Raw genomic sequence first — 19,980 nt, 5'->3', positions numbered from 1 at the left:
AGGGAAGGATTTTCTTCCAGGCAGGCTTCGCACGGGAAAGCACCACAATGCTCCCCCTGCGTCGTCCCAATCCAGCTCCCCGGGACGCTAAATTGAAAGCAGCAAACCGAGCGGGGAAAACAGCTGTGGGCCCCGGCCGGCAGCCATTTCCTCTGGGCCAGGAGCTGGAGCCGGTGCGAAGCTGGGATCTGTGCTGGGAAGGCTGGGAGGAGTGCAGGGGGAAGCAGCCCTTTCCCCGCACCATCTGGCCGAACTTTGGCTGCCTGCTCCCTCTCCGGGAGCAAATGCCCCTTTTCTCCACCCGCAGCTGCATTCAGGGTGCCCGGCTTCCCGGTGACTTCCCAAACGTGGCCAGGACAGCCCCTGCGCCCACCCTGAGGGGGATGGGTTTGGTGGGGCTGTCATGCTGGGGTGGGGTGGGGACCGTGCAGGCCCTGGGAGCATCCCAGGTTTCCCATCTTTCCTGGACCCCATGACAAGCAATGCTCCTCTGCGAAACGCCTCAGCACGGGTTCCAGAGGCGTTTGGACCTGGTGCTTCCTCCCCGGGCTCTGCAGGCACCCAGCAAGCAGGTTGAGGAGACTGGCGGGCACCAGGCATGCTGCGGCACAAGTTCACCCACTGCAAAGCTGCACCCGAGGGACATGCCCGGGAGCAAGGGATGGAGGCAGAGGTCCCTCGGTGGACCCCAAGCCTGTCTCTCCCTGGCATCACAGCCCCAGGGTTGCCCCAAATCCGCGGGCAGTTGCTCCCCGGTTTTTCCCGGCTGCCACTCACAGCCCCAGGGTTGCCCACTGCTTCCCATGAAAGGCAGCCCTGGAAAACCATTGGGAAAGAACACAAATCCCTACCCACCCCACCCCCTGGCCAGGCCCTGCACGTTTCAGGAAGGGGGGGACATGCGGAAAGGATCCGGGGAGCTATTAATGATCCAGAGAGTGTTCAGCACGGATGCTTTCGGGCGGAGGGGCCTGCAGGTCAGCACATGGTTTGGATTTGGCTCTCCCCCTCCCTTCCAGCTAATAAGGCTGAGCACAGAGAGTGTTTCCCGCGGATGTTGAACATGTGTGCGGCACAAGCATCACCTCCCGTGGGGGGATCGAGGGGGGAACCAGTCCCAGGACCCTGGTCCCCGGGGCGGGTGAGGCAGCCAGGTAGCCCAGGATGGTGCACAGGCATTTAGGGGGGGGAGCTGAGGTTTTAATGAAGGGGTTTGAACTCGTTATCTGGCCGGGGTTCAAAGAATGCAAGAACACGAATCACACACATAAATGAGGGTGGTGGGAAGGGGCTGAAGGGTGGCCAGGAGGACAGAGGTTACTGCAACACACAGCTCCCACTCCCCCTGTGCTGCCCGAGCCCGCGGCAGTGCCCGCCTTTGCCCTCCGGCTCTATGGGGCCGTGGGAACAGGGGGGACCCCTTCCCTTCTCCCACCCCCTCACCTCCCCCGGCAGGCTGGGATCCCCTGAATCGCATGGCCGAGGCATCTGGTGGCTGCGGGTCAGCTGAGCTACGGCGGCAGGGTCATCGCTTGGTGGCAATTGTGTCCCCTGCCTTGCCCAGCCAGGGGAGCCCCAAGCAAGCAGAAGGAAATGGGGCTTGGGGTCTCCAGGTGCTGCCATTTTAAGGCTGTTCTCCTGCCTCTCCGGGGGGCGGCAGCTCGGGCCTTATCGGTGGTGCTGGGGGGACATGGTGTTACCAGGACGCAGGAAAGGAGCTGTGGCTGTGCTGGCGACTGGTGACACCGGTGCAAACAGGGACGTGGGACCATTTAGACAGACACAAATCTCATTTCTTGGGAGAAACCCTGGCCCATGGCTCTCACCCCAACACTGCAAAGCCAAGCTTTTGAGATGCTGAGGGTGCTGACAGCTCTGGAGGGATGGGGATGCTGTACCCCTGCCACCCCATGGCACCAGGGACCACCCTGCCAGCTTAGCTGCCACCCTGCTCCTCCCCACACCAGTACCCATCCCCATCATGCAGCTTGGGGAAGGACAGGGATGCAGTGCTTCACCCAAGGATTTCTCCAGCTCCTGGAACGGTCCCAGTGCAGCGGACAGTGCTGAAACCAGGACGTGAGGCTGAAACCGGTGCCTGGCAAAGTCCCATCCCTGGCTGGGGCTTCTGGCAGCCAGCGGCTTGAGTTGATGCAAGTGAAAGCCACCCGCTGCTGTGGTCCCCAAACCACATTAATGAAGACCTCAAACCTGCCACAAACCCGGGCCACCAAGTCCAGCAGCCTGCAGGGCCGGGGCCGGCCACGAGCACCTCCAGCATCGCAGCGTAGCATCGGAAAGCAACACCGGATTTCCCAATCCAGCTGAAAGCTCCTCGGATGTTCTGCCGCTTTGATTATTTGACAGACCATGTTTTTTAAATTATTCTTGTATAAATATTTATGCATTTTTACAAGAACCATGCTTTGAGTAACAGGCCATGGCAGAGGAAAGGCCAGAGGGGAGGGGGCTGGACACTGGATTGCTCCATCCCTGCTTCGCAGGTCAGCTCAGGGTTGAGCATGACTGGTGGGGGATGCCGGGCTGCACCCATGCCCAGGGCCCCAGGGCGATGGACGCTGGGTGCTGACAGCCCACCCAAACGAAAGAAGGATGGTTGGTGTGATCCTGCCCCTTCCCCTCCTGTCCCCAGGGAGCAGAGCCCAGCCAAGCACCAGCCTGGCTGAGGGCCAAACCGCCTGCTGTGGGGTGCATGGTGCTGGCCGCTGCTGGGAGCCCCGTGCAGCCCCACACGCATCCCTGACCTCATCCCCGGCCTCATGCCCGGTTCCCTTGCCTGGCCAGGTCTGAAAACCACCTCCCGCAGCCACCCCAAGCCAAGAAAGCCCTTTCACCGCCCCGCCACTGGACAGCAAGGGGGGACGTGGCTGCCGGCGGTATGGAGACCACTCCTCTGTTCCCAGCTACCACCCTGGGTACAGCTCCTCTGTCCCCCTGCTCCCACTCCAGCACTGCACCCCAGCCAAGCCCTTGCACCCTGGCACAGGTCGGGAAGAAGGCGGTGGGCGCCGGGAACCCCTGCAGGTCTCCAAGAGAGAGAAGGGGATGGGGTGGGAGGCTCTGGGGGTCGTTGCAGCCCCCGCATCTGGTCCCAAAACCCCGGGGCCAGGGCTGCAGGGACAGCCTCTGCAGAAAAGCCACCCGCTGTCGTGGGGACCCTCCCCGCTGGCCCCATCCTGCTCCCCAGGACTGTTGCTGTGGTTTTTGGGAAGGATGAGGGTGAACACCCCCCCCTCCCCTCCCCCACCCACAGATGGGATCCACAACCCAGCCTCCCGTTTTCCGCCGAGCTCAGCAGAAATTCACCCAGAAGGTCAGTGACCAGAGAAAGGGACGATCCATCATTAAATAAATTGTTTTCATTTCCCAGGATAAAGGGCAGGAAAAGGGGGGGGGGGGGGGGTTGGACCAGGACTGAAAAAAAAAAAGAGCACAAGGCAGGAAAACCACCCCCTGCGCTCCCTGCCGTTAGCAGCCTATGCTCCTTCCCCGCGCTCTCTCAGGGCTTTTACAGCCAAAGCTCTTAATGTGATTATAATAATTATTTCTTTCCTATAATTTTTTTTTTTTTTTAATAAACAGCCTCTTTTGAAACCTCGCTGGGGGAAGCCAAGACTCCAGCTGAGCTCTGGCCCGCAGGAAGGAGCAGGGGCTGGGGGAGCGTGCGAACGTGCGGGGGTGCGTGCAGGCAAGCACGTGTGTGCGGGAGCATGCGGGCGCCTGTGGGGGCACCCTGGGGTCGGGGAACACACTCCACTGGAGCTTGTGAACGTGCTTGAAGCTGTGAAAACCCAATGGCTCCCCGGGGACAAACAAGCAGAGGAGTTCCTCTCCATCTCTCTCGGTCCAGGTGCCCCATTGAACCCCTCCTCACACCCCTGCTCTCCTGCTCCTCTGTGTGGTCCCCCCCAGTCCCAGGGCCGGGCTTTGAAATCTGTTGAAAAGAGACCCTTTTTGCCAAAATAAACAGCCTGTCATGTTAAATTACTCTCCCTTCCTCTCTACCTCCCCTGCCTGCGTCCCCACTCCCCATCACAGCTTTTTTGCCGGGGGCCGTGCCGCTCTGGGCGGGCTCCCAGCCCCAGCGGAAGGCTCATGGGGCACAGGGGTGCCGCCACTGGGGCTGGTGTGGAGCCGGGGTGCTGGGGCAGAGCATCACCTACCTCCCGGATCCCGGTCTCCCTGTCCCCCCCAGTGTCTTTCTGCTGGGTGGCGATGGCATCTTGCAGGGTCTGGGGCCCAGTGGTGATGCTGCGCACAGACTGCTACGGAGGGGCAAGCTGGGTGAGGGACACCAGGGGCTCGCTGCAGCCCCTCACCCAACCCTGCTATATCAAGTGCTCCCATGCTCTCTGGGTTTTTTCCTCTCTCTTGCTTGCCCTTGCTCTTATTTTTGGGTTGTTTTCTCTGTCCTGTTTCTAACAGAGAGAAAATTCATAGAGCCATAAAATACCGAGATGGAAAACGAGCCATTAGCTCATTCAGCCCGGCCCCTCTGCCAGTGCCAGGCCATTCCCCGCCAGCCTCCCGATGACTCGTCCAGCCCGAGCACTGCGCGCTCCAGCCGTGTCTTCCATGGCCTAACTGACCTTCCTCCTAGGAGATTTTCCCCCACGTCTCACCTCCGACGGAGCTGTGCTACGTTTGAGCCTATCACTGGGTTACTATCCTGGCGCTGCCCTGAACGCGCAGCCCTGTGCTGTGCCCAGCTGCATGGCTCGCCCCATGCACGGCACAACCCCAGGCAGGGCTCGGCCCTCCGGCGTTCTGTTGCTTCCTCTGCACGGGATGGAGCTTCTGCTGTCTCCCCACCATCCTGACCTGCGCCATCCCCTCCCCACACCAGCTCCTCTCCCTCCTGCCTGGGGGGGGCCGTCTGCCTCAGCCTCCCTCAGCACCCAACTCTGGCTCTGCTGGGGCAGCCGGGAGGGATGCCAGCGGGCGCAGGGGGGCCTCACGCCCCATGGCCCCCATGCACAGGTCACAGTGCCGGATCACCTCCCTCCAGCAGGCAAAGCACAGGCAGGGGCCAGACTGGTCATGCTGAGCTGCCTGCTTGGCCTTGGTGGCTGTTTCCCTGCTTTGAAGGGGACCCCACTCTGCACCCCCGCACCGCCGAGCTGCCCCCCAGCCCGGGGCATCGGGCAGCATCCGGCAGTGCCTCTGGCTGCTCCCACCTCTGCCAGCTGGCCAGCTGTGTCGCCAGATGTGTCACCAGCTGTGCCACCAGCCAGCACTGCTCCCCGGCCAGCTCTTCCTTCTCGTGCTGTGCCTGCAGCAGGGCTGCTGCCTGTGCCTGGCAACAGCAGGCTAGCTGTTCCTCCAGGGTCTGCTCCCAGCCCCTTGCCTGCAAGGGAGAGGAGGAGGAAGGGGAAGGGGAAGAGGGAAGAGGAAGGGGAAGGGGGAAGAGGAAGGGAGAAGGGAAAAGGGGAAAGGGGAGAGGGGAAAGGGAGAGGAAGAGGGAAAGGAAAAGGGGGAAAGGGAAAGGGAGAGGGAGAGGGAAAGGAAAAGGGAAACAGAATGGGAAAGGGAAAAGGAAAAACAAAGGGAAAGGGAAAGGGGAAAGGAGAGGGGAGAGGGGAAAAAGAAAGGGGGCAGGTGAAGGGGGAAGGTGAAGGAGGTAGGAGAAGGTGAAAGGGGAAGGAGAAGGTGAAGGAGGAAGGCGGGAGGGGGAAGGAGGAAGGGGAAAAGAGGAAGGGGAAAACGGAAGGCCTCAGCCTGTGGGAAGGGCCAGAGGGCAGCATTTTGCAGCACCCATCTCTCGACAGTGCCACCCAGAGGTCTGCGAGGTGCAGGTGCCAAAGGCGGCAAGGAGCTGTGGGGGGGTCGTGTCGCACTCGGTCCTCCCAGAACCAGAGCTCTGCCAGCAGTGGGACCAGGACGCCAGGGTCATGCTGCGGGGTCAGCCAGCACTGCCCACCAAGGAGGGCATAGTTCCCCCACCAGCACCAAGCCACTCGGGGGGACTGCCCTGTCTCCCCGCCCTAATGAGCCTTACCTTCCTACAGTACTGCTCCCGCTCCCAGTTCAGTTCCTGCGTGACACCCGTGGCCTCCTCCAGCATCCCTGCCGGGTGCTGGCTGAAGGAGTGTCCTGGCTGCTGCCACAGCAGGGACTCCATCCGTGACAAAGGGCATGCAGCGACCCTGCCACCAGTGAGCCGTGCCCCACCACCCCTGGAAAAGTGGTGGCCTGAGTCTGTCTGCCTGCTTTTCCCCGCATCAGGGCCTGGAGCAGTCGTCTCTTCTGCCTGGCTTGGGCTCAGCATCCTCCAGGATGAGCCCAGACCCCTCTGATGGGGAGGGTGAAGCCCCCAGGAGCCCTGCTTTGGCAGCAGGGAGTCCTGCTGCTTTGGGGTTCCTCTCCAGGTTGCCAGCCAGCTTGTTCTCCCCACATGATGGAGGAGGGCAAGACCAAGCTGCACGTTCAGCCCTGGTCGGGACAGCGGTTGTCACGGGGGACTGAGTGCCCCCTGCTCAGGTAGGGTGAAACCAGGAGTGCAGGGCTTGGGTAAGGAGATGCAGAGCCTGTCACCTGCTGACAGGGGTTTAAAATCTGGCTGGAGGTCCCCAGTCCTGGGCACCCCCAGCCTCCAGGTGGTGAGGAGCCTGGTGTGGGCTCCCACTCACCTCTGTGGCTCTGTATTGCAGGTGCGTGAGGATGCTCTGTGGGTTGAAGCTCTGGCCCTGCTCCTTCTTGGAAGGCAGCCAGGGGTCCCCGGAGCTCAGCTGGCAGAAGGACAGACGGACAGACCCATGCCTGGAGGGCAGCTCCTCAGCCACGTGGGACTGAACAAGGCAGGAGGACTAACTGGAAACAACCCTGGGGAGATCCAGAAACCTCATCTGGGCTGTATAAAACAGCCATAAAGAGTCTGAGCCACAGGAGGTGGGAGGACCAGTCGTGAGCCCCATAGCTCTCTCTCCCCTCCCCAGAAGTGGTCCCAGGGCCCCACGCTCAGCTGTGACCCCCATCCCACATGGTTTCCCACTGCTGCAGAGCCTCCCCCGCTCCCTTCCCTGCTCTGACCACGGGCAGGAACGGTTTGCAAGGAAGCCGAGGATTACTGAAGCATGCTGTCCTGCTGGGAGAGCCCTGCTCTGGGCCAGTAAAGCCAGGGAACCTGCCCTGGGGAGAGCACAGCACGCATCCTCCTCTCTGGGATTTGTGGGAGATCCTGAAGGACTGAGAGCAGGTAGCAGGCTACAGCCAGGAAGGCTGTGCAGAACCAACAGCCAGTCTCTGCGCTGTTGTGGTCGGCGCTGCCCTAACTCCGGGCAGCCCCGGGGCTAAGCCTGTCCCGGGCAGCTCTCGGGAGGCGGAAGGTGACCGAGACCCCGCTCCCATCGGAGCACGGGTCCGAACCACAGCCCTTGCCTCAGCACCATCTGCTCCTCCTGGCGGCAGCCAGGCCGAGGACCGCCACCTCCCGCTGCCCGCCGGTTTTGGGGCCGAAAGCCCCGGTTTGCCAGTCCGTCCCCCCGCCTCGGGGCGATGCTCCCCACCGCCCACCGCCGTCGCCAGGCAACCGAGCCGCCGGGCCGCGCCGTCGCCATGGCGACCGCAGCCGCCGCGCTTCGGGCGTGGCGGGGGCGGTGTTGCCGCGGGGACGCTGGGGCCTACCTGGGGGCGTGGCCTACAGGCGGGGCGTGGCCTACAGGCGAGGTGGGGCGGGGCCTACGCGTTGAGCTGGGCGGGTCCCGGGGGTGTCTGCCCTGCTGAGGGGCGCCGGGAGCTGCCCGCAGTGGTCGGGCCGGGGCCGGGGCCGGGGCCGGGGCCGGGGCCGGGGCCGGGGCCGGGGCCGGGGCCGGGACCCGGGCCCCCTGTGGGCCGGGTGCACGGCTGAGCCCAGGGGGTTCTGCCCAGCCAAGGGGCACCAGGAGCTGCCCTACCCTGGCAAGCTTGAGCCTGAGCCTGTGCTTGAGCTTAAGCCTGATCAAGCCGTGGGCTGAGCGCCTGCACGGAAGGTGTGGGGTCCCACAGCCCTCCCACAGCCACCGCAGCATAGCCCGGCTCCGGCGTGAGCCCGCTCCCGGCTCCCGTGGGCGCAACACAAGTTGGGAAGCAGACCTGCCCTGGCAGCCCCAGGCAGCTGGGCCTGCCGAGCCAAGCTGTGCCAGGGCGGGAGAGTGGTGGGTCGCCTTCACCTGGCGCTGGCTGTGAAGAGGTGCTGTCGGCAACGCAGCCCCGGTGCCAGGAGAGGTGTGGGAGGCCACAGCGTCGTCCTGGCGCGACCCGCCGGCTGAGCATCCCTTGTCATCCTGCTGGACTGCCTGAGGGGCCACGGTGTGACTCGGTACCCCGCCCTGAGTCTGCCCTGGGGGGACACGGTGCTCCCGGCAGCTCTCCCTGGCGCTCACCCAGCAGTGGTGCTTGTCAACGCCCGGCTGCAGCTTCCCTCCGCCCGCCCTGCACAGCTCCCAGCCCTGCCCTCCTTGCCCACGTATTTTCCCTCCCGCTCAAAGCAGGCTTGGGACAGCTGTGGAGCTGCCATGGCAGCCAGTGCTTCCCACTGGCACAGCTACCTCGGGGTGATTGTGTCCCGCGAGAGGCAGCGGCTGGAGCATTTCCAGCGGGCTGAGGACATATTGCTGACCCTGCTGGAGGGTGTCCATGCCAGGGAGCCCCGCTTCCTTGTAGACTACGCCAGGAACCTGGAGGCCTTTGAGTTTGCTCTCTGCGCCTCTGAGGATGCTGTCACCATGGAGGTCCCCCTGCGGATCGATGGCGATGCCCTGCGGGTGCTGGCATGCCAGCCTGGGGACACCCCAGCTGGGCACCATCCAGGGCTGGGCACCTTCTGTCTGGAAGTGCCCTCTCCAGGGACTGACTTGGAGGACTGGACCAGCACTGTGGATGTGATGGAGTGGGGACATGGTGCACGGTGCCTGGTTCCGGGCAAAGTCCTCCGGCATCTAAAAGAGCTCCTTGTTTCGGCCATCGTGCGCTGCCAACGCCTCTTCCTGCTTCAGCCAGGTGCGTACGCCAGTATGGCTTTTCCCCGGCCGGGAGCTGCCTCCAGCACAGCTGGGGAGGCCAGCTCGGTGGTGGTCCCTGCGCAAACGGGCTGAGGCGTGAGTCCCCAGGTGCGTGGCCCACCCAAAGCCTCCAAGAGTGAGCGAGCACCCTGCTGTGCGCTGGGACAGGCTTTGCCCTCAGCTAAGGAAGGGGACATGCAAAACTACTTCCTGCCATCCCACGACAGCAGAGTTATCCTCGGGCATCCCCTGGGCTGATGGCACCCTTCTTGGTGGGTGGCAGCTCCATGCAGGGTTCACCCACCCCTGCCGTTAGTCACTGGAGAGGGTTTGCTCAGGGACTTGGCATGTTTGGCTCGCCCTAGCCACATTCCCCCCATCTCTCCTGGTCTCTGAGTGCCCCCTGCTCCCTGTAGGAGGCTGTTTGGAGGGTGAGCTGGGAGTGTGTCAGGGCTGGAGTGGGACCTTAGTGCATGGGTCTGACCCTGCACACACATGGGCCCCAGCTGGGAGCAGCATCCCCAGGAAGGGCACGGTGGGGAAGGGACCCTGGGAATGCCCATAGGGGTCCCTTCAGCTTCTTCATGCGTTTCTATCTCCAAAGGTGCTTCTTGAAGTAAATGTCAGCCCTGATGAAAAGGTGATGTGAGAGGACCAGAGGGTCTGAAAGTCCCCAGTAAGCCCACCATTCCCTCCTTCTTCCATGACCAAGCCAGAGCCCTTCATCTTCCTCTACCTCTTCAATCTGAGACTTTTCCTGGTTCATTTTTCTTGGACCACATTGTTTCTCTTGGCACCATTCAGCTACCCAGCAGCATGTCCCCGTTCAGCCACTTGGGCCTTCCTGCTGTGCCCACACCCGCTGGCCTGGCCCTGAGCCCTGCTGGAGCGATGCTCCTTACCGAAAACCACCCCAGCAGAGTTTGGAGAAGAAGCTTTTGCCAGGGAACTGCAGCCAAACTGCAGTGCTGGAAAGGGATGAGTCGAATGGGGTGGGACATGCCTACGGGCGTTGCAGCACATACCCAGTTCAGCCTGTGGGACCAGCTGTGGTAACCTCATAACCGCAGCCAAACCCTCTGTGTCTAGGTGACCTCAGTGCCGAAAATCTGCAGGAAGATGCCATGGAGCTCTCCCTGCTGATCCGTGGTGGCTGGAAGACCATCCGCTTTGACATTGTCCCAGTGGTGAGGAGGCAGCAGGAGCTGGTCCGGCTCAAAGGGCAGCAGAGTGACAGAGGCTTCCCCAAAGGCAGCCTCCGGAAGGCCATGGAAGAGGCCCATTTTGTCCCTGCCTCTCCCCATTGCTGGAGGTGAGTGGCTTGGCTGCACACATAGCGGGGTGACCCTGCTCCAGGGATCCCCCCTGGCCAGCAGCACTGCCGTGTGTAGCCAAAAAGGGGATGGGGAAGTGGAGGGACATGTCAATAGTGAAGTCACCCCCTTGTGATGCCCAAACCCACTGCCCTGTGTTGGGGAAAAAACCTCAGCCAAATTTGAGACACCTCAAGAAAGAGCGGGGGATGCAACTGAAGGAGCCCCCCCAAATTGTTCGTAGGAGCTGAACCCTGGCCCATGCAGAGGGTGGCAGCTCTCAGATCCTTGCTCAGGCTTCAAGAGTGAGCCTGGGCATCTGGCAGCAGCACTGTGATGAGGCGCCTCCCAGGGCGGGCTGCGGGAGGGAGCAGGGCCAGGGTGACACACATCTTGCCTGCCAGCACAGCTACCCAGCCCCAAGGAGGGGCCGAGCATCTGGCTGGACCAGCCCAGTCTTATTTTGGGCACAATGTAGTCCAGCCAGATGCTCGGCCCCTCCTTGGGGTCCATCCAGCCTCCCCTCTGGGGCAGCCTGCAGCCCTCCCCACTGCCATGTAGGGGAGCACAACCCCACTTTGCCTCCCCTCTTGTCTCTCCCAGGAAGGCAGGAGCTGCTCAGCAGCATTCCCATCATGCTGCAAATCTCCTTGGTCCCTCTTCCTCAGAGGCAGGTGCAGGAGGTGGATCCAGGATGCTGTGTTCCTGGGGCCACATGGGTGGCTGGGGGAGATCCCCACGCGTGCCAGGTCACTGCAGGTATCCTCTCCCCAGCTGGAAGGATGTGGGTCTCCATCCTCCCTCTCAGTGGACCCCACTTTCTCTCACCAGATCCTCCACTCATCTCCCCATCCTGAAACTGCTCCAGGCAGTGGACATGCTGAAGGGACCCCATCTGGACAGTCTTCGCCTGCTTGATCAGCTACGCGTCCAGGACTGGGAAGAGGAGGCTGGGAAAGGCGGTCTCACTTTCAACCACCTGAAGGTAGGTGGGTTCTGCTGGTGGGACAATGGCTCTCCGAGCAGGCAGAGCCAAGGCTTCTCCCCTGCACCCTGCCACAGCTGAGTTGCTGCTGGAAGAAGGTTCCAAGCAACAAGCCCGAGTGCCTGCAGTGCTTTGGGATGTACCACCCCATGGCTGTGTCCAGAAAGGATGCACACTGCTGGCCATGGTTAGAGGGGTTTGATCCTTCCTCCTTGCAAACAGCAGGCACTTGCTGGACTGAACCAGCAACCTCCAGCCTGAAGCACCCTGAGCATTAAGAGCTGGGGGTCTGTGCCAATGTGCCAGGCATCCTCTGGAACAGGCTGCCTGTGTCTGCAGGGGCCATGCTGGGGATTGCATTGCTGTGCCTGCCATGCCGCAGGTTGTCCTGTGCCCCAGTGCACTGGGCGGTGCAGGGCTGAGGGTGGCGTTTCTTCTGACAAAACCCTCTTCTCCCCACCCAACCTGTTTTTGGCACTCTGGACCCATGCCAGCTGGTGGCACTGGTTGGGAAAGGGGCCATGCTGGGGACAGTACCTGGTGGCACAATCCAGGTGTGCCCTGCCTTGTGGTGGCTTTCTGGGCTGGGATGGAGAAGGAGGCAAAGTTGTCTTCTGCTGAGAGAATGGCTCCAGCTCTAAGTAACCCTAATCCTGTGGGTTTTGCTTTATGTTGCATTTTTTGATGTTTTGGGTTTTTTTAAAAAAAAGAAGGGCACAGTATGCATCTGTCCTTCAAAAAAGCATCTTCTGCTCCAGCCCACCGTGTGCATTGACCATTAAGCTGTGCCAAAGAAGCTGGCATGGCAGCTGCTGGGGGTTCACCTGCCTTGCCAGTGGCTGATAGAAACCAGAAGCAGGGTTTTTTACTATTGCTTAGTTCCTGCAGAAAGCTTGGGTGCGTTGTTTTGGGGCTGCTGCAGAACTGGGACCTGCCTTGGAGCTGAGACGGGGGCTCTTTGGGGAGTGAAGCAAAGGTTCAAAACTAAGGGGTGGTGGGGCATCAGCTGTGCCTGCAGCAGCCTCAGCAGCAGCTCTGAGAGCCTGCACAGCCCTAGGCTGCTGAGGACTTGATGTCTGTGTTGAGGGCTCAGCCCCATGGGTGGTTGCACGGTGACCTGCAGGGTGTGAAGGCATGGCCTTTGTGGGGAGTGCTCAATCCCGCACCCTTCTCTCCCTCCCTGCAGATGGTGCTGCTGTGGAGCATGGAGCTCTTCCCCTCCCCAGAGGACTGGCAGGACCTGGAGGGCTCTGTCTACAGGCTCTTGGTGATCCTCCTCCGCTGCCTGGCCACCCGGCACCTGCCCCACTTCCTGCACCCGGAGGAGAACCTCTTCCAAGGAGAGGCCCTGGACCTCACCTCCCTCTACCATAAGGTGGAGAGCTTCGCCCAGGATCCCCGACGCTTTCTTCGCTTCCATTTTGGCCTCCCTGCACGCACTGACAGCTGGCTCGCAGACCCCAGCACCCGAGCCCTCCTGCACCTCCCCGCCGAGGACAGGTCCTACTGGGACACAGCCTACTTTGACATCCTGCTCAGCCAGGTAACGCCAGACCCTCAGCTGGTCTCACGAGGCAGAGCGCGGCAGTGCTGGAAACCACCTGGTCTGGGCAGCTTAGGATGTGCTGGAATTTGCCCCCCAGAGCCCTCCAGCCCTTGGCAGACGCTGGCATTTGCTGCCCAACCCTATCGTGGAGGCTGCGGGAGGCCGGTAGTGCTGGAGCACAGGGCTCAAGCAGAGTGGGGAACCCTCTCTCCTCACTCTGCACCTGCCTCTGCTTAGTTCCAGGTGTACCGGATCCAGGACAGCGTGCGCCGCTCGGCAATGTCCCAGCTGCTCTCCAAGATCCAGCAAGTAAACCCCTAGCAGAGCTGAGCAGAACCCCGCTGCCATCCCATCTGGGTGACTCAAAACTCTGGGGGGGTGCAAGGCGAGCTACGGAGCCAGGGGGCAGCATGCTGTCAAGTCGCTTTATTGAGGAAAGATGCTATCGGGGAGTGAGTGCATGTCTGCTGCAGCTGGGTGGGGATGCACGGCCTCTCGGCTCCCCTAGTAGAGCTGGGCGCCGAGGCGGGTGTTTCATCCCAGGATACCTAATCTGGGGGGGATGGCTGGCACCCTGTGCTGCTGGGCTCTGGTGCAGGGATGGCTGAGGGTGATGGTGGTGGGAGGGGAAAGGACCTGTGGTCAGATCCTACATTGAGCCCTCTTGTCAGCTTGCAGTGGGGCTGTCATGCCCCGGGGCCAGGGGAAATGGAGGAGCTGGGGGGTCAGGCCATCAGGGTGAGGAGTGACCCTGCGCAGGCACTGGGAGAAGGGGTTTTGAGCCATGTCCCTTGTTTGCAGAGCTGCAGCCCTCACCTCCATGTCCCCTGCTCTTCCAGCTTCTCCTTCCTGCTCTGGCTCGGGTTGCTGGGTGTTGCGGTGTTTCCTGGCAGCATCCCGGAGAGGTAGGGGAGCCCCTCTGCCTGCCAGCTGCCTGCAGCCGGGCATGGCGGGGAGCGCCACACCACCTCATCCGGAACCCCCCTTTGCAGGGGTGCTCAGAGCCTGCTGCGTTGGCAGCACCGGAGGGCGTCTTGCAGGGCGCTCAGCACACGGTCCACATTGCTGCTGGTCGAGTTGCAGCCCATGAGGCCGATTCGCAGGACCTGGGAGGAGAAGGGCAAGCATCTCCCTGCAGCACCCACTTTTGCAGCCATGCCCTGGTGCCGCTTCCCTTTGAGCAGAGTGGCCGGCAGCAGAGTGCAGGCTCCCGCGCGGAGCAGGGGATGTGCGAGGAGCGGCCATGCGCACGGCTGGGTATGAGTGCATGTGCACAACTCCCTGCTTGATCCTATTTAACACGCATTTCTTCTAAAGATGTGTCACCCCGCTAGTTATGTGTGCAGTTATTCAATTATGCGCGGCAATTGTGCGTGGTTAGGAGCCGCTATGCATTGCTGCAGGCGATGGGATGCATCCAGCTGTGTGTTTGCTGTTTGCAGCCAGAGAGCACCAGTTAATCATGGGGTGCACTACTGATGGATGTGACCGCAGCCAGGTTCAGTGCCCAGCCATGGGCAGTGGGAGGGGAGGACGCTGCCCACCTGGCCCACTGAGGGTCCCAGGCCCCCGGCGATCTCAATGGCGTGGTTGTCCATGAGAAAGGCTACAACGTCCTTCCAGTTGTAGCCATCAGGCACCCTGACGGTGGTGACGGTGGGAAGTCTCACCTTCTGGGGAAGAGAGAAACCGGTTTAAATCTGCAGCTCCTGGCTGTGGCCCTGTCCCCCCAGTGAGCCTGGTAGCCTGCCAGGAGATAGCATCAGTGGGAGGGCAGTTTTTTCTCCAGCATCAGAAGCTGCCCAGGCACATCTCCAGCCGTGCAGGGCCATGTCCTCACACTGCCCCTGCACCACGGTGGTGGGCTCGCCCTGCACCCACCTCCTCCTTCACGAAGAGCTCAAGCCCCAGGTCACACAGCCCCTGGCACAGCTTGGCACAGTTAGCCCGGTGGCGCTCCCAAGAGGTCTCCAGACCCTGTGGGCAGAGAAGAGGGAGAAGGTCCTGGGACCCACTGCTCCCCCAAACCCCACCGGCACTGCTGGTGCCCCCCTGCCTGCACAGCACCGCTCACCAGCTCCGCCAGCATGGCCAAGCCTTCCCGCAGGCTGAAGAAGCTGTTGATTGGTGCCGTATGGTGGTACCTGCAAAACCCAAGAGGCACCCAGGTGGTTTAGGCCGGCCCCATGGCAGACCAGTACCCAGCTCGCAGTGGGGGGGAACCAGCTTGTGGCCTCCTCCCTCCTCTGCACCCAGCACAGAGGGGATGCAAATCCTTCAGGGCTGCTTTGTGACCAGTGGACAGGGCGAGGGGGAGACAGGCAGTTCCCTGAGACGGGGCGAAGGCTGTGGATGGGACGGCTGTGACCATCTGTCCGGGACAGCCCGTTCTCACCTTCGCGGCTCCCCATCACAGCCCCAGTAGTTTCCCAGACAGCCCATGTCCAGGTAGAAGGACAGGGGCTTCGTCTTCCTCCTCAGCATCTTCTCCCTGGCAAAGCAGAGTGCTGGGGAGGAGCTGGACCTTGACCCTGCCAGTTCCAGGGTGAGGTCAGTCCTGTGGGAGGGCCCCCCGACAGCAAGTGGCTTGGCTCCAGCACCCATCGCTGCCTGGGGATGGGCCGGGCTCTGACCCCGCAGAGCTGGCAAAGCAGGGGCAGTGACAGCCTCCCCCCAGCCCCATCGCCTTTCCCCCCAGTGTGCCCAGGGCTGCCCTTACCTGGCTCCCTCGCTGAACGAGATGGGGGCACTGCCGGGAGGGGTGTTGAGGACTTTCTGAGACCCTGAGTATAGGACGTCGATCTCTGCCCGAGAAGGGAGGCAGCTCCTTAGGGACCAGAGGCTCCCAGTGGGGACACACTGAGCCCCCCAGCCCAGCTGCAAGCGGCGGGTGGGAAGCACAGAGTGGCACACGCTGCAGGTCCTACTTGTGGTTGGCCAGCTTTGGGGGACACCCTGGCACTGCTGACAGTCCCCTGAGGGGAGCAGGCTCTCTGGCTGCAGCTGGACCAGTTTCTAGTGCTGCTAGCCCAAAATACGGGCAGTGGGGCTGATCCCACCTGCCCTCCCTCCCTGGCCCAGGCGTGAAGCCCCCTTGTCCCCTGGGTGTCCCTGATGGTACTGTGGCTCTTACCCTGCTGGTCCATGAAGATGGGGGCTCCCCCAAGGGATGCCACTGCATCCACGAGCAGCAGGCAGCCATGCCTGTGGGAGGACAGAGCTCAGCCTAGTGTCCCTACCACCTCCTCTTGCCACCCCTCTTCCTCCAGCCCTGGCATCCCAGTCCCCCCAAGGCCACGTGTCTCACTGGCACCAACTGCTTCCAGCACAACAGAGCCAGAGGAGAGCCTGGGGCATTTAAATCCCAATGCCCCAATCCCCAACGGCAACCTTGGGGTGCTGCCAGCCCCTGCGGGTGCCCGCCGTGCACTGACCGGTGACACAACTCGCCCAGCCCCTCCAGCGGCTGTAGCACCCCTGTGGAGGACTCCCCGTGGGTGATGAAGAACACTGAGGGCTTGTGCCGTGCCAGGCCCTGCATGAAACAGAGGGGAAGGTGACTGCTCCTGGAAGACAGCTCGCACCTGCTGCCCCACACTGCAGCCGGCACTCACCTCCTCGATGTCCCACAGAGTGAAGTACTCGCCTGGGGGCTTCAGCAGCTCATGAACATTGGCTCCTGGGAGGGATTTGGGCAGAGGGAGAGTGAGGTTTGGGGATGCCTCCCACTGGGCAGCCACCTGCTCCGCGAGGCAATCGATCATGCATAAACCAGGAGCACGCCTGCCAGGGTCTGGCCTCCCGTGGATTTGCCCAATGGAAAAGCCATAAACCACCACAAGCAGAGGGACATCAGCCTGGAAAAAACCTGGAGCGCCCTCCGGCTGCGGAAGCCATGTCACTGGCCACTGCTGCTGGGATGGGGACAGCAAGCCAGGGGTCACGTTCTGGCATCCCGCCCGCGAGCCCGGTCCCCTGAGCCCTGCCGGTGCCGTCTGGCTGTCCCCAGCATACCCAACCTCCTGGTGATGTCGGCAGCACGTTGTCCCCAGATGCCATTGACGGCCACCAGCACGGTGTCACCATGCTCCAGGACGTTGAGTAGGGCAGCTTCCATGGCACAGTGGCCGGTGCCGCTGATGGCCAGGGTCAACCGGTTCTGCGTCTGGAAGGCGTACTGGATGCCCACCTTGATCTCGTCCATCACCTGTAGTGGCAGGGGACCAACTGACACCGCTATTGTCTCCCTCGCCCTGGCAGAGCTGTCCCAGCCCCTCATGGGGCATGAGGGAGAGGAGGGAGAGGAGGGGAGGGGAGGAAGGCTGGGCTGGGGCAGCTCACCTGCAGCACCTCAGGGTGCATGTGGCCCAGGAGCTGCTGGCTGCCTGCAGCCAGGATGCGGGGGGGCACGTTGCTGGGCCCCGGCCCAAGTAGCAGCCTCTCTGGCACAGCCAAGGGCCGGAGCAGCCCCTGGGGTGGGGGGACGCAGAGTGGGCTGGTGGCCATGGTGCGCCTTGCCATCCCCAGGAGCCGAGCCCGGAGGAGAGGAGCAGTGGAGGCTGCCTGTGCGGCACCCAGCATTGCAGCACAGCTCATCCCGTGCCAGTAGCGTCCAGCATCCCCGTGGACCTTGACTCTGGGGCTTGGTGCTCCCCCCACCGGACTGGACTCTGCCCCTGGCCTCCTTCTTGTCCAGTTAATGTGCCACCAGCACCATCCCTGCTGTCTCAGCCACTGCATTTGGGGGGGGGCTCCCCCTTGCTAGCGCTGGGGGAGGTTGCTCCTCAGGCACGCCAGCCTCCGGGACTGGCAAGCACCCATGCAGACCCTGTTGCCGTGGCCCCCAGGACATGGTGGTTGATGGTTCCCCACACCATCTCAGCAGGTGGAATCCCCGCTCCTGGGCATGCAGCTCCTGTGCCATGGGATGGTTGCACCGGGACTAGCCTGGCGCAGCCGCCATGGTCACGACTCCTCCAGCAGCACAAAGCTCTGTTGGCCAGGTCTCCCTGACCAAGGGCCTGCCTTGCAGAAAGGACGCCTGGCCGAGCAACAGCCGCTTGGAGGAGGCTGGCCATTGGGATGGTTTGCACAAGGACAGAGCCATGGGTGGGACACGGTAGCAGTCCCCACCGTGGCAAGCTGTGCTCTGCGGGCTCAGCCTGGCTCGAGGGCATCACAGCGTGTCCTGATGATGCCACAGGCCACGCGTGCCTGCTCAATATGCTGTGCCTCTCACCCACCATGCATGCCCACGGTCCAATTGTATCATGCCCATCCTCTGGCATGTTCTCTGCCATCCATACTCTGAAACACGAACGAGCTGCCTGCCGCCGGCTCCTGGCAGGTCGAGGAGCAGGTCCCTGGCCAGAGGAGCCACTCGGTGAACAAAGCTTTGGGCTGGGGATGACAATTATGGGGTGGAAAATGCCCCACCATGGCAGAGCTGGGACCGGTGGCCGGTGCTGAAGGCATTTGGGGTGGGTGGGTGCGGCTGACATGGTGCCAGGGGAGAGCACTTCTGCCCAGGCAGCCAGATAGTCGGCTCTGAGAGGAGCTGGGAGCTGGTGTATCCAACACCACACGGATGGTGGAAACTACAGTTAGCCTGGGCACTGCTGCCCAGCCATCACCTACCAGAGTGAGGACAAGAAGTCCTGATGTCCCGAGAGGTCCCAAGCCAAGTCCTCATCCTGTGCCCCAGCCATGTGCTCCCCCGGCTGAAGGTTTTGCTGCCGGCAGCATCGACAAAACGCTCAGTCCCTAAAACACCGGCGGGAGGCACCCGCTGGAGACCCGCGGCGGGTGGGTGGATGACGACCGCTCTGCGGGTGGACCCCCCTGCTGCCTGTCCTCCAGGGAGACTTGAGGAAGGACTGGGGGCAGGGAGGGGACGTGTGGCCTTGCCGTTGGCGTGGAGGGGCGAGGAAGGACGCGCTGCTGGAAACAGCTGGCGGCGAAGGCATAATCTGCTTTCTGCGCTGGGTCTAAATTCCCCGGCGCAGATGGACACGGACCCGGCCGTGCCACTCCCGGGGTCTGCAGGGCGGGGGGGGGGCGGGGAGGCTGATCAGGCCGGGTGGGGGTGAAGAAGCTCTGTCCCGGAGGTGGATGCTGACAGCCGGGGCCGCCGGGGGCTGGGGGCCGGAGAGGGGACCGCGGGCCGGCGGGTAGACCTGGAGGGGGCAGCTCTCCCCGGGGCGGCGTGCCAGTGGGGCCGGGGTACGGCGCCCGGTGGGGGCAGGCGACGGTTGCCGGGCGACGGTTGCCGGGCGACGGTTGCCGGGCGACGCGGGGGGGCCCCTCCCCTCCCCGCGCCCTTGCGGCGGTTCCGCAGCGCGGACCGGGGGTGGGGGGGGATGTGCTGACGTCACCGCTCCATCCCCGGCTCGCGCCCTCCCGGTTCACACACACCCCCCCCCCCCCCGCTTTCTCCCGGGCGGCGGCGGCCAACCAGCGAGCGGGGCGGGGCGGGGCGGGCGGGGACCGCAGGGGCGGGGCTGCCGCCACCCGCACCGGCACCGGCACCGCATCGCATCGCATCGCACCGCACCGCACCGCACCGAGCGGCTCGGCCTCATGCCGGTGCCCCCCGCCCGCGGCTGAGCGCTACGCCCCGCCGAACCGGGCACGGGCACGGGCACGGGCACGGGCACGGGCACAGGTAGGGGCGGGCGGCACCGTGCGGGACGGGGCAGCCCCGCCGAGCCCGGGTGGGGCTGCGGCAGCGCGGGCGCGGTCACCGGACGCCGGCCGAATGGAGGGGGGGGTCCAGGGCTGTCCTGGGATGGCGGTGCCGCCCCTCTCGGTCCTGGCGGGGGCGAGGCTTGGCGGGGGGGAAGAGGGACGCGCCCTCTCGGGGGCCCGGCGGGGCGGGGGGCTGCGGCCGGCGGCCATTTTGCGGGTTCCCCCCGAGGCGCGGGCGAGGGAGGCCGGGCGGGGGCTGCCCGCGGGTCCCCAGCGCGGCAGGCGGCGGGTGCCGCCCCAGCTTCCAGAAGGATCCCACCGGGGGGGGCCTTCCCGGGGACAGGGCAACGCCTCTGCAGCCCCGGCACCCGCCTGGGGTGGGGAGAGGGAGGATGCTGTCCCCGCTGCCCATGGGCGGAGGCACACAGACCCCTTTTCACCCCAGAGCCG

The 19,980-nt window shown here is 63.4% G+C and overlaps 3 protein-coding genes across 3 annotated transcripts in view; 2 read left to right on the top strand and 1 right to left on the bottom strand.

Moving 5' to 3' along the window:
* Positions 1 to 8,498: 8,498 nt before the first annotated feature.
* Positions 8,499 to 13,294, top strand: MAB21L4 (mab-21 like 4). Its single transcript, XM_049802812.1, has 5 exons — positions 8,499 to 8,997; positions 10,089 to 10,311; positions 11,144 to 11,297; positions 12,484 to 12,840; positions 13,081 to 13,294. The coding sequence occupies exons 1-5, from the start codon at positions 8,514 to 8,516 to the stop codon at positions 13,162 to 13,164; spliced, it is 1,302 nt and encodes a 433-aa protein (XP_049658769.1). The 5' UTR covers positions 8,499 to 8,513; the 3' UTR covers positions 13,165 to 13,294.
* Positions 13,295 to 13,841: 547 nt separating this feature from the next.
* AGXT (alanine--glyoxylate aminotransferase) lies at positions 13,842 to 17,472 on the bottom strand. The gene is made up of 11 exons (XM_049802787.1): positions 17,185 to 17,472; positions 16,858 to 17,050; positions 16,458 to 16,522; positions 16,278 to 16,378; positions 15,977 to 16,047; positions 15,563 to 15,647; positions 15,239 to 15,334; positions 14,918 to 14,987; positions 14,725 to 14,820; positions 14,388 to 14,516; positions 13,842 to 13,949 (listed from the first exon to the last, which is right to left on the bottom strand). The coding sequence occupies exons 1-11, from the start codon at positions 17,437 to 17,439 to the stop codon at positions 13,842 to 13,844; spliced, it is 1,269 nt and encodes a 422-aa protein (XP_049658744.1). The 5' UTR covers positions 17,440 to 17,472.
* A 1,813-nt stretch (positions 17,473 to 19,285) lies between these two features.
* The window catches only part of KIF1A (kinesin family member 1A), a 42,400-nt gene continuing 41,705 nt past the window's right edge, over positions 19,286 to 19,980 (top strand). The window contains exon 1 of the mRNA XM_049803954.1: positions 19,286 to 19,507. The gene's annotated coding sequence lies outside the window, so the exon portion shown is untranslated. The remainder of the gene's footprint in view (positions 19,508 to 19,980) is intronic.

Source organism: Accipiter gentilis, chromosome 6 (assembly GCF_929443795.1).
Source record: "Accipiter gentilis chromosome 6, bAccGen1.1, whole genome shotgun sequence".
Classification (NCBI taxonomy): domain Eukaryota; kingdom Metazoa; phylum Chordata; class Aves; order Accipitriformes; family Accipitridae; genus Astur; species Astur gentilis.
The sequence above is the reverse complement of the archived record's forward strand: the minus strand, read 5'-3'. Positions and strand labels throughout refer to the sequence as shown.